Source organism: Dicentrarchus labrax, unplaced genomic scaffold, assembly GCF_905237075.1.
Source record: "Dicentrarchus labrax unplaced genomic scaffold, dlabrax2021, whole genome shotgun sequence".
In the NCBI taxonomy this organism is placed as follows: Eukaryota; Metazoa; Chordata; class Actinopteri; family Moronidae; genus Dicentrarchus; species Dicentrarchus labrax.
Window position 1 is genome coordinate 28,534,770 of NW_026136719.1, and position 16,892 is coordinate 28,551,661.

Sequence of the window (16,892 nt, forward strand, 5' to 3'; positions counted from 1 at the left end):
TGCTTATTTAGCTGTGATTAATATAATTTAATGTTTAAGAAAGATCTAAAAGGACTTCTCAGTAACCGAGGCTTTACAGCTGCGGGTGAAGTGAAGCCTGCTCTCAGACCTCAAGCCTTTTATTTAAAGCCCGTACAAGAAACTTTCATTTTGTGTTGGTTCTGGCGGCCCCTGGGGACAAAAGCAGTAGTGTTTCCACTGCCTCATTTCATTGATTTTAATAGGAATCAGACCTGGTGGCAGGCATTAAAAGTAACCGTACAGAAATAGCCAATCATCTCACCGATGGCCTGGTTTGTTTATGTAGATCATATAGAGGCATCAGTATAAACTCCTTGTAGTACTTTTAAATCTTCTATACTAAGACCGTACCAGAATAAACTTTAACAGTGTCATTTCTATGAACAGTTTATACTTTGACTTCATTTCCTGTACGTGGTCCCAGTGGGAACAGAAACTCTTCCCTGTGGTGGTGCCTGACTTTGACATACAGACAAAAGAAACCCAAGACACACTGCATGGACTCTGATCAGTTTTTATTCCCTTGTAAATAGAATATCAATAAAAACACACCTTAAAAATAACAAATAAGGTTTATCCAACAGATGAAAAAGTAACAAAAGGCATATGTAGATTTTCTACATAGCGATTACAGAACAGTCTACCGTCCAAAAAAGGCACTAAATCTTGAAATAGATAAGAACGATAGGGGATAAAAATCAATTAAAACTGATACAACAAACGTCTTGCTGAGGTTGATATTTTTCATTCTTTAGAGAATTATTGAAGAGTTTATTGCCAAAATGAAATGGTAACCACTCAAGTTTAAAGAAAAGTAAATGTTTTTTTTACATGACTGATAAAATGATTGAACCAGATGTTCATTTTTTAAGTATATACAGTCATTGGCTGATTAAAGGAGAACGTGAGGAATGGAACATTTACACTTTTATGTTGAATGCACGAATGTCGACCTCAATAAAAACAGCTTTTTGGAACATTAACTCTTCAAATGTCAAACTGCAGCTATTATATTCACAATGTTGACTAAGGTTAGAGACAGACTGGAGCTTTCAGTCCTGAGGCATGAACTGACAGAGACCACACAGACAACAGATCCCTGTGCTTTTAAATCACACAGCAGACCTCAGATCAGATCAAGATCCTCTACAACCCCTTTAACACCTTCCTCGACAAGTGCCACTGGAAGCAGCCACAATCCAAACAGTATAAAGACAAATATTTACCGTGCCGTCTGTGTTAGGGGACAGGAGTATTGCCAGAGGAAGAGACAGTTGGATTTGGCAGGACAAAGACAAATGGGATCGAGACATCAGTGCCTGAAGGACTGTGCACTGTACAGGTGTTCCAGGTGTAAAAAAAAAAAAACAGGATCTGATCTGAAACCTCAGCTGCTTTTGTTCCTGTGAAGAACCAGCAAAGGAAGCTCATCCTTTCAAACAAAACAGTACAGCAAGGCAACAGAGGACTGAAGGCAGATGGTAGAACTGCATTTTAGCCAATGAAAAGATACAACATGCTGCCGCCACTGCTGTCAGAAACAAACTGCACGTGGGTAGTCTGACACAGTGCTGAATATAACTGGAAGAGCAAAGGCTTTCTGTGTCGTTTATGGGAAAACTGGTACAACTGTGTTTCTATTCCATGATCATTTTGACTTATTATGCATTTCAGGTTGATTATAATATGAATACACACTTTCTGACACTCTGATTTCTGTAAATAAAAAGTAAGGAGCCACTTTAGGGTCAAAAACTGAAAGCAAAATCAAATGTAGTCAAGAAACAAAGACCAATCGATTTAAAATGAACTCTGTTATTGAGAAACAACATGAAAGGTCACGAGATTGCTGTCAAACTGTTCTGGTTTTATTATGTCAAGCAGTTATTTTGGCTTATTTCTAGATGATCTACTGAATTTTGGCCCTACTTTAACACTGTAGAGTTAAAGAGAATAACCACTTCATCTTTAAATGTTTAAACAGCCACCTTGTGACAGAAAATAGGCAAAATGTAAAGACAGGAAGAGGATCTGAGATAATAAAAAACAAACTAAGACAGCAGCCTCACATGTACCATTAACAGTTTTGTTTCTGTTCATTGTTTTTCATTTTAACTCTTTTTACTTTCAAACTTTTTAGCTCTAAAATGACTATAAATGACACTAATAAACTACTTTTTCACTTCACATCAATTTGCTGCTTCAGAACTCCGAAGTACAACTTCATGAGACTACCATGAAGGCAGCAATTTTAAACGATTAAAAACCCTGAAATAATCTCAAAACAGCACGTTGTCTTAAATGAATCCACAGATTCACTTCAGAAAGGCTTCTGCTTAGCAGATTTAAAAGAAAATAAAACACATCTTCTAACCCCTAGTGGGATAGTGTATTTTGGTGTAAATAATTCAGATGACAGAAAGCAACTGACTAATGATGCCTCAGAGTTTTATAAACGCTTAAAGCAAAGACACCCAGGACAGCTCTGCTGCCATACAATTAAAGAGACATTCCACCACAAAACTTCAGACATTTTAGTCTGAAACCGACATTGATGGGTTGTTTGTATTGCACCAGGCTGAGGGGTGGGGGTATCTGTAGAAGTATTTCATGGACTATGAATGAATAATAAATTCTTTTTTGGAGTGGAATTTCCCTTTACTTTCAAACTTAATATTTATTGGCTCGATTTCGAGAAGGAATTTCCCTTTTAAAAAGGACACTGACATTTCTGTTGTCCCAGATGAGCCAGTGAACCATCTTTACAGCCTCATCACAGTTTGCTGTCAGTCTCCTCTGAATAAATCAGCTCTACAGTTACTTTTACTCTCCACTGTCTAAATTTGATTCACATTGAAGCAGCTGTGGAGGAACCTGTGGGGTGTAGCTTATAGCTGCGGGGGGGGGTAAAGTGAGGTATTTGTGTTGAGTTTTTAACTCTGAACTAGTAGCTTAGCCTGTAAAGCACCTGGTGATGAACAATGATGAACCGATTTAAATGAAGCCACTTTAGTGTTGGCCCTTACAGAACATCATGTGTTTAGCTTCCTTGCATTGCTTCAGATACAGTGATGTATATACGTACAGTCATTGTAGAAGTCCTTCATGCACTGATCCTGCCAGTTCACTGCAAAAAATAAGGCACTTAAACTTAAATCCATACAGCATAGTTCAAAAAATTCAATCAATTATAGCTGCACCAATCTGTCAACAGAGCTTAAAGGAGAATGAATATTATAAGTTTAAATGAAATGCTAGTGTTGCTGTTTGTCTGAACAGGCAACAGTTTGCTAACGTGTTAGCCATAGCAACTTTATAAAGGTGCATACTATAGAGGGACGTATTAACAGTGAGCTAACATTCTCGCTGATAAACTAGTGAATGAGCACTTGGTAAGATGATGATGTAAGGCTTAATGACAAGTGTTCTTTCAAATTAAAAGAAGATTCACCCATCCAGTTATCAGATATGGTTAAATAGCCACCAAAAGGCTAAAAAAACCAGCAAAACCCAACTTTAAAGAATTCCTTGTGGGGATGGAGATGGATTGGACTTCTACAATGACTGTACTGTACTGATAAATATTTCTTGATTTGACTAGTCTAATCAAAGATTTATGTTTCAGCTAAATAACACTTCCTGCTGTGGTTTTATCAAGAGAACTCACTCACTAAATGTTCAACTATTAGCTTTCTGAGGAAAACCGCAGTTTCCCAGTTCTTTTTTTTGTCTTTCTACTGCCTCTGTCATTCATACCGATCAATGAAATGTTTCAACAGCAGGGACTCTAAGCACCATGATAAAGATCCAATAAAGTGTCATTTAAAATGAAAATACAATTGAAACATGACAGTATGTGTTTAGAACACATGGCATATCGAGCACAAACACAGATATACCTAAAAAGGAAAAATGCATTTTGCTTGCAATAATTTGACACATCTGATGCATCTTTGATTAGCATATCTCTAATACATAATTCCACCCATGACTATCATACACTCAGAAAATACACTAAATTTAAACTTAATACTTTGGCTAATGGTTCACTCACCTTTCACCAACAGAAAGACTCATACTGATAGTTTCTCTCATTTGAAGCTAATATGTCTATATACTGTAAATAGAAATGGATCAGGGTACATATATATATATATACCCCCACAGCTTATATAACATACTGTATATATGTATGTGTGTATGCATACATACACATGTGGTATATGTATGTATTCACTTTACACTTTTATCTGTAGTATCTAGTAACAGCTTGTTACACTGTGGAATACCTCCCAACTGGTCTGTATTGATTATAGATCATCTCACAGTGATTGATTCATTCTGCCTGATCACCCACCGGGTAAGTGGGTACAAATGAATAACACTCGGTCACCTAGACATCCGGGTTCCTAGTTTTATTTTATATTTTCTATAAATCTATCAATGATTTTGGTTTCCTTTGATATTTATTTATCGTGTAGCTTTTTTTCTTTTTTTAATGATGTGTTATTAATATGGAAGCAAAGAGAGGCTGTAACAATCTGAATCTTATCAACTGAATACCTATTTATGAAATTTCTGTTATTGTTCATATTCAAATACCCTGAATTAAATTAAAAAACACCTGTTTATGGGATCCTCATTGTAATTTCAAATTTTACAATTTAAAAAAACAACAACTCAGGAGTGCCTTTGTATGGAGGGGTTATTGGTAAAACTTGAATTTCTGAAGTTATGTCAGTCATGTGATCCAATAAAGACATTCAGATGGGTTACTGAAACCTCTGCACAGTTCAACAACCAACAAAAGTCACTTCAGTTGCATTTTAGAAATTGGAGAACTCACTTGACATTTCACAGAGGGTAATTTAACCACACAAATGCAGATAGATGGTTTTCAATTTCATTCAGTAGTTCACAAAATTCTACATTATAATGGCCTTTCTTTGCTTCCATACATTAAGCTTATTTTACCAGGGCCAGGGATGAAGGAGTGAGTGATTCTGTTTCTTTCTCTCTTTTACATTTTAAAATCATCTTAGGCTCACAGAAATATAACGAGCTGTGACCTCGATGAAACTGAGCTTATTCTGCACTTCTTCTCACTGGAAGGAATAAACAGCAAAAAATTGAAATATGATTTAACTGTGATGAAATGTGCTACATAATTTTAAAACAATCAGTTAAAATGAACTTAACTTTCAAATTCATGTTATTTATCTTTTGAGGCTGTTCAGTTGTGTTGTGATCACAGTGCAAGACCCTGAAACTATTTGAACCCCGTGTCAAATACAGTGTTGTCCTGCTGTGAAAAATGCAGTTTTCAAAGAAATCTGCACAATGCATCATGTCCTGTTAGACATTCTCCTACGGAAGATTTAAAATGCCCAGATAAAACCAAATCAACAAAGTGAAAAACAATATACATTGCTATATGAATTTATTTTTTAATTTGTGCATTAGGCCTGCACAATTAATCGAAATATTCTTAAAATCTCAATAGTGCAGAAGCTGCGATTTTTTTGATAAAAGTAAAACGTAACAAAACAGTATTATAATGAGGTACTGTTGTGCCGTGCCTACAAATCGTTTGTTTGGTACAGACTCCAAAAAATGTCACATCATGATTTTAATAGATCTTTCAGTAAAAATTAAAGTTGTGATGCAAAAATTCTCACTAATTGTGAATCATATCGCAATCGTACAATCTGTCTAAATAATATGATTTCTTTTACCATATTGTGCAGCCCTAGTACACAGTTACTGTGTTAATTAAATAATTCATGATTTATTTTATTTCCGTCTTTGTTTGATTTGTTTTTATTTAGGCATTGTCATAGCCTGCTGGGGAGGACTTTAACAGATAAAGGTTTATCATTAATATTATAATATACTAGTAATGCCTATAAGAGCGTAGCAGAAGGTTGGTGGTTGGAGGTAGGGTTGGGAGGTATCTCAGGGTTGGAGTTTACACGACTTTTGGTCTTTTTTTTTTTCACTTATTACATTCCTATAAAATCTGCTTGCATATTAACACACCTCTGATCCTGTTCCATTCATTACCCCGACAATTCCAATATCCACCGCCCCCTTCAGTCGTCCTCCACCGTTTCCGTCTTGATTTCATTCCCCATACTGCACCTTTCCCCATCAACCTGACTGGCTAGGGCTTGGTTGCTGTGATTGACAGCCGCCTTCTCCAAACCGATTGGGTCCTGGGCCTCGGACAGCGCACTGTGGATGGTGGGTTCGTCCTGGAGGGACGGGGAGGGGGGAGACCAGGACACACCTGTCAATCTGGAACCTTCCGCCTGAGGGCCTGCCCCTGCCACTAGGGAGCGGCTAATCAGAGAAGTGCCCCTCTGTCCAGACAAGCCTCCTCTACCCAGGGCGGAAAACCAGCTAGGGAGCAGCGTGGGAACCTAAACAGGGAGAGCAGAATTGGAGGGAACAATTAGAACATTTTGGCTCCATTTTATTTCTTTTAATTTAAAGTTTCTACAGTACACCTGTCCTCATATCTTTATCTGAGGCCAAAGGTCTTTGATAAATGCAGTTGTGGTGAGGAGGCGGCGTGTTTGTGTAGTCGGGCTGTACCTGGGTCGGAGAGGACAGATCAGCTCGACTGAAACCAAACTGCCTGGCTGAAGCTCTCTTGTCAAATAAGGACACCTCACAACCCTGTGACATAGAAGCACAGAGGTTATACAATAACCAGGTCATTCTACCATCACAAGAATAGTGTCATAATGCTCTCACTACTGGTAGAAATGTATGCTGATTTTACTGCTGACCATACTGAAAGTCTAAAGATAGACCGGGACATGTGACTGTCCTGTTTGTGTAACCGGTTACACAAACAGGAATTAAAACCAAGGAGATTTTATAATGCTATCTGCAATCTAGCACTTTGAGATTCTTTTATGAAAAGTGCTTTACAAATAAAATGTATTATTATTATTATTATTATAATGTTCCATACGCTGTTTAACTTTACTGACCAAAAGTTCACTAAGCCCCACTGTATATTTACTGTTCCACACATTCATACCTCTGAGCTGCTCATCTTCTGTTGTAACAGGGCAGCTCTGTGAGAGGCTCTCGGTGTTGGGGAGAAGTTACAACTCATTTACATCTAGTTTACCTGGTCAGGGAAGTCGTTGCCGTCCACTTCGTCGCTGTTGGACTGACCTCCTGGACTTTGAACCTCGATGCCGTGGCTCTCCAAGATGGCTGCTTCTTCAAAAACACAAACCTCATCATAGGATATCGACCTCAAACAACAACACACTCAAGAGTTCAGAAGCTAACCTTTTAGAGCAGAACAACATCCTGCAACTGCTGCTGGTAAAAATCATACAACTGCAAAAGGGAAGGAGTGTATGTTCCTCAAAGACGCTTTACAAAATTCTACAGCCGTACATCCAGTTGGTCCAGGGTGTGTGCTGAAGACTAAAAGCTCTTTTATGTGTGCTTATTGATTTATTTAGAGAGAGACTGTTTGGGAAACCAGCATAATACAATGCATATGCTGTTATTACTGGATCACATACATAAAGTTTCTGGGTATCTGCTATGTGTAACTCCAACAACATCCACTAATGTTAACACACACACACACAGACAGAGGTAGACATTACCAATGTTAGCGCGCCTCTTGATGTCTTTGCGGCGGTTGGCAAACCAGTTGTAGACTTTCAGAGATGTGACCCTCTCCAAATCTGACAGCTTCTTTCCTGTAACACACACACAGAGGACAGAGGCTCATTTAAGCACATTTTATTTCACTGGTCAAAGAGTATTTTCGAAGTAATGCAAGACTTCAAATAAGTGAAAAGTTTACTAATGATCAGCAGTTACATTTTAATTTTTCATGTGTTTACCTACCTGGTTTCTGAATGACAGCGTTGCAGGCAGTGGCAATCTCCTCTCTCTTCGCCTCATCGGGGTACTGGTTATCACTGAAGTAGCTGTGTACACACACACACAATTATAGTATATTATGATGTTATACGTAGGTATATTATCAACTAACCCTCAACTTTTTCTCCTCCTCCTCCTCCTCCTCCTCCTCCTCCTCACCTCTCCATAACAGCCAGACACTCCTTTCTCCAGGTGAACCGGCTCCCCCGCCGCAGACGGAACCCCGTAGGGGCCGAGCCAAATGGAGGCGGGGCTTGGTGCCAGTCCATCATGTCGTCAAGAGCCAGCGGTGCGGCTCGCATGGCCAGTGTGGCACCTGAATTCATAAATACCAGCTAGGGTTAGTAATAAAGTTTACTTGCATTCAGTGTGTCAAACAGCGTGGTGCTAATTCACAAGCACACCTAAAAATATGTCTCAAATATAATAATGAAATCATTATATATTGTACATCGACTCCGTACCTTTGCTGTGTGAATACTTAATCATCAGGTTGTAAGGACAGAGGGACCCATCACACCCCGATGTTCATTTATTTTACAGCATCGGGCCAATGAAACAAATTAAAGTCAAGAGATTCTAATCAAAGCCTTTTTTTCCATGGGGGACACAGGCTGACTTGACATTCCAATATGTTGGTCTCAACTTAACACAATTTAGTCATTGTTCAATCACAGGAAAAACTGTTTACTGTGTTTATTTCTGTAACGAGGGACATCTCAAGATGCCCATAAAAATGAAAACACATGCCATGGCTTTCTTCTGTCAAAAGGCTCTTTGATTACAACTCATGTCATCTGCAACTCTCCAAATACCAGGAACCTGTCCTCTGCTTCAGACTAACAGCTTAAAAAGAATATCTTCCTTTTAGTTCATACTGCAATCACAGCTATGAATACCAATGAGCTGAGGTACTAAATGATTTTTCCGCACTGATGTATTAGAGCTGTCAATCTAAGGTGTCCAGAGTCCTACTCAAGAAAACTTTAACAGTATGCAATGGACAGACTGATTGTCTGTTGTAAAGCATCCTTTTAATAGATAATTAGCTCTCCCCATTACGTTTGTATTATTGTTCTCCTAAGTCTGAATGACCTGATTTATGCTCAGTCAGTGTTCTCTGGGTGTTATTGCGTTGCCAGTCATGCATTCAGAGCAGCTGACTGGTTATTTAAAAAAAGTGTTATCCGTTTTATTCTACAGTCTTCTTTCTGTGTGGAGGTTATGCAGGAGATGTAGGCCTGATGGTGGAGGGTGGTGTTACCAGGGTTGGTCTTCTCCAGCTGGTACCAGCGGAAGAAGGCTCGTTTCTTCTGCTCGCTGAGGTCTGATCCCTGCTGCAGGAGCCAGTGGGAGATCCGACTCTGACTGATCCCTGGAGGAAGAGGAACAGAGTGAGATCTGTAGCGTCAGCAGACAGGATGTTTGCTGGCATGACAACTTTTTCTGGTGGTGATTTAGTAGGCCTGGTTTGTGTGGCATACGAGGTTGATACCCACCCGTTACCTGAGCGACCACAGCCTGGGAGATCCGCCTGTTTGCCAGGAAGGACTTAATCTCCTCTTTGATCACAGCACTGTCTCTCCTACAGGCAGACGGGAGAATCTACTGTTTACCACAAAGTACAATAAATGTTCATATCTCCAACAGCCATTACTAACACAGTTACTGTACCAGCTGCAAGTCTGCAATCCACACTTCTTGTGTAGGAATCAGAGGCCAGACACTGCTGTAATATTCACTGCTCTTTTTCTGGTTTGATTTCATCTTCACACACCCTCAAATCAATACCACTCTGATTGCTGCTGTCTGACTGCAGACTAAAGGTGTGTGTGTGTGTGTGTGTGTGTGTGTGTGTGTGTGTGTGTGTGTGTGTGTGTGTGTGTGTGTGTGTGTGTGTGTGTGTGTGTGTGTGTGTGTGTGTGTACAGAATGTGTGTGAGTGTACGTGTAGGCATTAATCCATGCATCATATTCAGATTCAGTGTGAGCTACAGGCAGGCTTGTTGTCAACCATCAGGCCCTCTGTATTACCACCTAGTGCAACCACATACTGTATGTTAGATTTTTGATAGCAAGTAAAATTGTCTTAATTATCATAATTCTAATTATGAGTGCAAATTATTGTCATGATTGTAGAAAACTGCACCCAATTTATGTGTGTGATCCGACAGCTCTAAATACAGTTGGTAGGTGCTTGTGTCTTTGCCATGAGGTCTGCCTCTTTTTAATACTGTCCAGTCTTCTGACCACTCAAAGTGCTTACATGCCACTTTCACCCATTCATACATTGATGGATGACTTATCACAAACAGAAACTAACATTCATATCTGGGGAGCAATTTGGGATTCAGTATCTTGCTCAAGGCCAACCTTATGATTAGTGCACAACCAACTCTACCTCTGGCTACAGCCGCCCCATTTTAGCTAACTCAGACACTGGCTGTGTCTGTGTTGTGTGCAGTATTTATAACCACTATAAATACACTACAGCCCATTTTTTCTGCCGATACCAATATCCATAGTTGATTTTATTTTAATCTGATAATGATACATGTATACATGTAAGGTTCCCTTCATTTTTTTTTTTCAAGTGCAACCAAGAAATGTAATGTTCAGGACATTTTACAGTTGAAAAATAACCTTGTCACTACTCTCTGGTGGACAAACAATAGAAAGGTGACACTGTATCTTTTTCACTTGTGTACTTTAATTCCTTGTCATTTATTGGCTGATTAATCAACTGTTTATACTTGCTGTGTATTTAAACATGATGCAACAATGATATCAGCACCTCAAAGACAATATTTCATTAACCATCAAAATACCGTCTCTGAATACCTGCTCTGAGCTGGTCTGGTACTTCGTGGTCTAGACAGTTGTGGTCTAACCTAGTCTAAATTAAGACAAGTCTAGTCTGGTCTTACCTCATCAAGTCCTCCACCTTGTCATCAACATCTATGTCCTCTTCACTGGTCTCAAACCCATAGCCCGGTGCCGTCACGCTGCCACTAACCACACCAAGAGGAAACCGGGGTGGTGACAGCTTCCCGTTGGTGACACCGACTAGACCGTTCTGAGCTACCGCTGCTATGACGACAGGTGAAGCTACTGGAATCGGTAGAGGCGGGGAGGTGGTGTCGAAGTTGTTATTAGGTGACAGTGAGAGTCGGTTGTCAGGGAAACTTGTCTGAGTGGCGGTGGAAGTCATGGAGGAAGAGGCTGCGGCGGTGCTGGAGGAAGACGAGGGAGGCATGTAGGAAGGTTTATGGGCCAACTTGTGTCCATGTTTCCGGTCCAAGTGGTCCAAGGTGTCCAGGGCGTGGAGGACCTCCGCCTGTGTGATCCCTGTCCTCCTTAGCCTCTGGAGGAGGTCAATCTGCTCGATGGTGAAACGAGGCTCCTCACACTGCTGGAACATCCTGGAGGAGATCATAACAACACAATTAATGGCAAAGAAAAACGACACTCAGTACATTTACCCAAGTGATGTACTTTGTTGTACAGGTTTGAAGCAGTGGTAGTTTACATAAATATTCCCAACCTGAAAGTTTTTGCTGGGAAAATGTTGTACATTTCAATCCATTACAGTTAGTTGAGAGCTACGGAATGTTCCATTCACACTGTGCATTGTTTAAGTTCAGTCTAGTCGATAACAAAGGGAGTTAGGTCAGCTACAGCTACACCATTAAAATACTTCTTGTAGGTTATGTCCATGATCAAATTAGACTCGATTTTCTCTCACAAGCATGGACAACTGTATTTAAGACAGCTCGGCAAGAAGCACTACATCCTATCCAACAGTATTTTTCTGCAGACACAAAACAGATCAGAACCATTCTATATCATTTTGTAAATTTTACTGTCTCTAACCTTTACTTATACAAGTAAAATGCACAAAAATAACAATAATAGTAACAATTATTCACTTATGTAAAATTTAATGGAGCACTGTTGCAATGTTGCACTGAATATACAGCACTTAAGGTACTAAGTGTAGGTAGTTTTGGACCACTAATATTGTTGTGGAACAAAGTGCCTCTTTTGTTTGCAGTGTGTAGCAGGCGTTATTCACATCTTGACGTTGGCTCTACGCTATTACGCAGTTGGTGGCAGTAACACACCAACAGAGATAACATAGGAGAAAACAGGGATGTAAACAAGGCACAGGTTGTTTTATTTTAATTAGTAGGAAGGAAATGCACTCAATCCGTTTGTAAGACCTCAACAATACACACAATGCATTTTGGTGAGAAACACTGAATGTAAACATAATTCAGTCGTGGTTGATTATCCTCCACATCACATTCAGTACATGCATGTATTGTTCCCTGTGAATCTCCCCATGCATGGGTGCATAATTTAAATCCCACTCAGGAGGGTGGATTCCATCAGTGGCAAAGAATGCTATTATACCGTAGAGAGGCAATTAAAGAATACAAAGACATTGAGTGGACAAAAACGACTGGCCATAAAAACCAGACCTGATATCATGTAATCTGTATTTTCTACTTCTGATTAAATCTATACATTTTTGCTCAATAGTGACCTTATTCCCTACACACCGAGCTTCACATCCTGTAAAAAAAATCACCAATGAGACAATAACGGCACAAAATGGAAGTACAGTCACATCTGTTAGCTTCCTGCCTGCAGATTTACAGCACATACACACACAGTAAGACATCAGAGCTCAGCAGCTGCTTTCCAGATATGAAGTGCATTCCTCCAGACTAAATAAGGCTTTTATTATAGTACATACCTTTTCAACCCCAATAACCATATAATGTTACCCAAATAATGTAAAGTATGGTATGTTTTCAAACCAAAAATATGCTCACTTCAATGTGGCTTTAACAAAAAGTAATTTGCTTCCCATTTAAACTGATATGCCACATACTTTTAAATGTGCACTGATTTTGTGTCAATAACGGTCACTGAACTAAAGTGAGAGAAAGAGGGAGAGCAGGAGAAATGAGATAACACGTCTGTCTTGGTGCCTTTTTTTTCTGACGCCAAGAAGAAAAACAGGCCACAGCAGAGAATCAAAGTCAGCAGACATGTCAACACTTATAGAGGAGGGTGAGGGTGAGTGTGGATGTGTGTGTGTGTGTGTGTGTGAGTCTTGGGAAAAATGCCAAGAAAAATTTACATCTCAGGCAGCCAAGCTCCATACTTTCTCTCACTGCTGCAGAGGATGAGTCACGCCATACAAAGTTAGACTGATACATGGGATCGATACAGGACTGTGAAATGATCATCTAAAATATTTTGTTTTTATTTCATAATGACTAATTAACAATGTTTTGTTGCCAATTAACACTTCAATTATTTCACTTATTTCGATGTAGTGTTTATAAAATCTTGTTTCCAGTCTTTCTGCATTACTGTTATTCAGTTATTGCAACATTTTCCTGACCAAAGTGCAGCATATGCAAGGAAACTGAAAGTATGAGAAACACTTGAATATTATTCAATTAAAAAGTTATAAATATGATTACAATTGTTGTTCACTGTGCAAGCCACAGCTTTTATGCGCTTATTCGATAGCCGGCAGCAGAGAGATGACAGGAAATGAAGAAAGAAAGAGATGGGGAATGACAACAAAGGTCTCTGCCCAGATGCAAACAGGGGATGTTGCAATTCTTGGTCGACGCCTTAATTCCCAGGCCACCAGGGCCTCCTACCAAATAACTTTTCATGCCCACCCAGCCGTTTGCTCCCTGTCTGAGTTTCATTTTTTGAATGATGAGATTTAGTTTAGTTTTGCTCTACATGCACTGTGAATTATGAGGACTGCAGCGTGTGTATGTGTGTGTGTGTAGATCTGCCAGATGCAATAGACAGACACGTTTAGAATAATCAGAGGAAGCTGTATCTAAGTGAAGTTTGACTCTTCCACATAAGATCAGTGGTAGCCCTGCGAAACATGCACTGAAACTGCACCCCTTTAAAGTCCAGTAAAGAGCAAGAAACGCTGACTAGGACGGAACACAGGACCTAACCTCTACTCCCAACATCATTTAACATCTCCAGCAACATTTCTAATGAAAACTGTTTTATAAAAGGCAGCTGCAGACTTAAAATTAATTCCAGTTTGTAAACTAAGATTAAGACAAGGAGTGGAAAATTAGAAAGAAGAAGAAAAGTTGACTTTCAATGAACAAATATTATTGTCTTATGTTCTTTCTTTATATGTGTTTTTTATGTTTTATGTTTATCCTTTTTTTTTTTAGGGGTGGGGGGGGCTTTATTGGGCAGGAAAGAGTGACAGGAAAAGGGGTGGGACAACAAACCAATGGTTGCTGCTGCAGGAAGTCAGCCTTAATATATGGGGGGCACCAGCTCTACCAGGTGAGCTATAGCACACGCCCCATGAACCAATATTCTTTTTTAGGGAGCCAGTGTCACCTGACCAAACATCTGGACTGGTTTTTAATAAGTGTGGCCACATCAAGGAAAAAGGCATATTTAAAATGATGTTGGCAACTTTGGAGGTTCTGAGGGTAAATGACATTATCTGCAGAGTTCAGGGTTTATTGGACTGACAGCAAACCAGTAGAAAACCAGTAAAACTCCGCCACAGAGATTGTGTGTTACAGTGTGTGTGTGTTACGGTGTGTGTGTGTGTGTGAGAGAGAGAGAGAGACTATGTGGGGCTGGGAGAGAGTATGTGTGCCAGTAGGGATGGAGAGACTAGTAATCAAAAAGTGCTGACTGGCACTGCTCAACTACTTAAGAGATCTCTGCTAAGCAGCAACAGCAGGAAGTATAAGACTGTGGGCATGAACACACACACACACACACACACACACACACACACACTTAAGTAACAACCAGGATAATACTGTTTGACTCCAGATCTAATGTGCCCTTCCAGCTCCCACAATCCTGAAGTGTCATGAGCAAAGATACCCAATGCCTTCCAGCTCCAGGTGCTGCTCTGTAGCTAAACTTGACCTCTGACCTCCCCGAGCAGCAGAGAGGGATAACACAGTAATACATCAACAAACTCTCAGACTGATTCCCTCCTCAGACCTCCACGCACCATGCAAGAAAGCCTCTCACTTTATCCGTCTGTGTGTGTTTGTGAGAGAATGATGTTTGCTGTGCTTAAAGGCTTACGTCTAATAAAGCTTTAACATGTTAAATATGAGCGGGATTAATATTCCTGAACCCAGTGACCTGCATAAGATCCTATCCAGACGTGGCACAAAGTGTAGCCTGGTTGCAGGCATGAGCCAGATGTGCACAAACACAAAAGTCATGTATTTACAGTAGGCAACTTTTTAACTGGCTTCAGAGCACGAAATTTAAACAAAAAAAAACAACAGCTGGCTCCAAAATAGCAGTGGAGCTCCGGAGAGCGTTCTCTTGAAATGATCGTCTTTCACGCCGAAATACATTGAAAAAATAATGGATTTTCATTTCGCCTTGCTTCTAGGAAAATGTGCATGCCCGATAGAGGGTGTCTTAAGACGATTTATGGATATCGAAGAACAACTCCTCAATTCGGCATGCATCTTATAAACCTAACCATTCTTAACACAACTAAACTGTACGTTTGATTCCTGGTTCGTCTGTTGTTCACCGTAATTATCACACTATACTAAAATACACTGTGCATCGCGGTAGAGAGCATTGTAGACCAACTGGAAAAGTTGACATTGTGTTTGATTAAGTGTTTCTTGGTGAACTACGTGCATGCCGAATTAGACACTGACTCTTTATTATTCAGATGAGACCGTTCATATCAGTTTAAACAGTGTGACCCTTCACCGCCAAGTAAAACGCCGCAGCACAGCCGAAATTTTTAAGGAGTTTACAGTTATCACCACAGAGAGAAAAGGAAATGTATCGGGCTAGCAGGACCGTTTTAAGACAGCAGTAGTTGGAGCTGCAGGACTTAACTTACCTTAATATTCCAGTCTAAGAGCCTCCACAGATGTTTATTTGACCATATATGTATTGCCTTGGGGCGCCAGGACACACGAAGACTGTCAGTTTTCCCAAAATGTCTCCTCTGTTTCTAATTGGGTTTCAATCCACCGTCAGACAGATTCGCCTTTTGTCCGGCAGACAGGCGCCATGTTGACACAATGACGCAAGGAACGACGGGATTCGCAGTTTACAGAACTTACTGTACTCACAGAGGTGCCAGTTTATTAAGTACACCTGGATATAAATACAATATCTCTGCAAGGTTACACACCTTTATTTGGTTTATGGTGTTCAGCTTTTGTTGACAACCCTATGGACAATCTGGCTGCACTGTAGGGTGTTTCTAGTATTTTGTCCACCCAGCATTTTTATGTTACTTAGTTTGTCTCAGGATGATTAAAATAGTCAGGTTCAGAACCAACTTTCTATTCTATTCCAGCTATTTAATTCCTGTTTTTTTCACAATCACTAAAACAAGTCACACATTTAGGTGATACACATTAACAAAAAAGTTCAGTGTCTCACATAAATTCAAAAACTATCCTGCTGAAGTAAACGTTACACCTAATCGTACTCAAAAGCTCTCCTGAGTGCCTCACACAGTCACAGTCCCCACACAGCTGCGAAACACTGGAGCAGACAGAGGTGGACACGGTTTGGCTCCTGTGACCTCCGAGTAATTGGAACCACCAGGTCAGTTTCTTCTGGTACATTAGTGACATGAAACATTTTCAGCAGCTGGAGAGGTTCCTGACAGTCAGTGGTGTGCACCGAAGCAAAAGGGCAGCAGGCTTAGGGTTGTGTTAAGGTTTCTTTAACTATTGTCACAATAGCTACTGAGCTAACTAGACAAGTATTAGGTCATTTTAGGGGATTTGGGCTCATCACCAGGTCACTGGGCTGCTGAAGTGCTGCTACCTTGTGGCTTTAGGGCAAAAATATCCCATTAGGGCCACAGACGCATTGTGTCCTAGTTTTAAAAAAATGGGAATTTCAGTACACAGGGGG

At 40.0% G+C, this 16,892-nt stretch overlaps 1 protein-coding gene across 4 annotated transcripts; it reads right to left on the bottom strand.

The window, feature by feature from the left end:
- Positions 1–519: 519 nt before the first annotated feature.
- On the bottom strand, positions 520–16,048 carry LOC127351084 (homeobox-containing protein 1). 4 transcript variants are annotated; one of them, XR_007880791.1, is made up of 11 exons: positions 15,859–16,048; positions 10,871–11,365; positions 9,444–9,529; positions 9,209–9,319; positions 8,104–8,260; positions 7,909–7,991; positions 7,662–7,757; positions 7,166–7,260; positions 6,619–6,702; positions 6,061–6,443; positions 520–3,148 (listed from the first exon to the last, which is right to left on the bottom strand). XR_007880791.1 is itself a non-coding variant. In XM_051378255.1 (10 exons), the coding sequence occupies exons 2-10, from the start codon at positions 11,362–11,364 to the stop codon at positions 6,114–6,116; spliced, it is 1,530 nt and encodes a 509-aa protein (XP_051234215.1). In that variant the 5' UTR covers position 11,365; positions 15,859–16,048; the 3' UTR covers positions 520–6,113. The 4 variants fall into 4 exon arrangements, 3 of the variants coding, with proteins under 3 accessions (XP_051234215.1, XP_051234214.1, XP_051234212.1); XM_051378255.1 differs by having other exon boundaries at positions 520–6,443; positions 7,166–7,254; XM_051378254.1 differs by having other exon boundaries at positions 520–6,443; positions 7,166–7,257.
- Between the last annotated feature and the right edge of the window lie 844 nt (positions 16,049–16,892).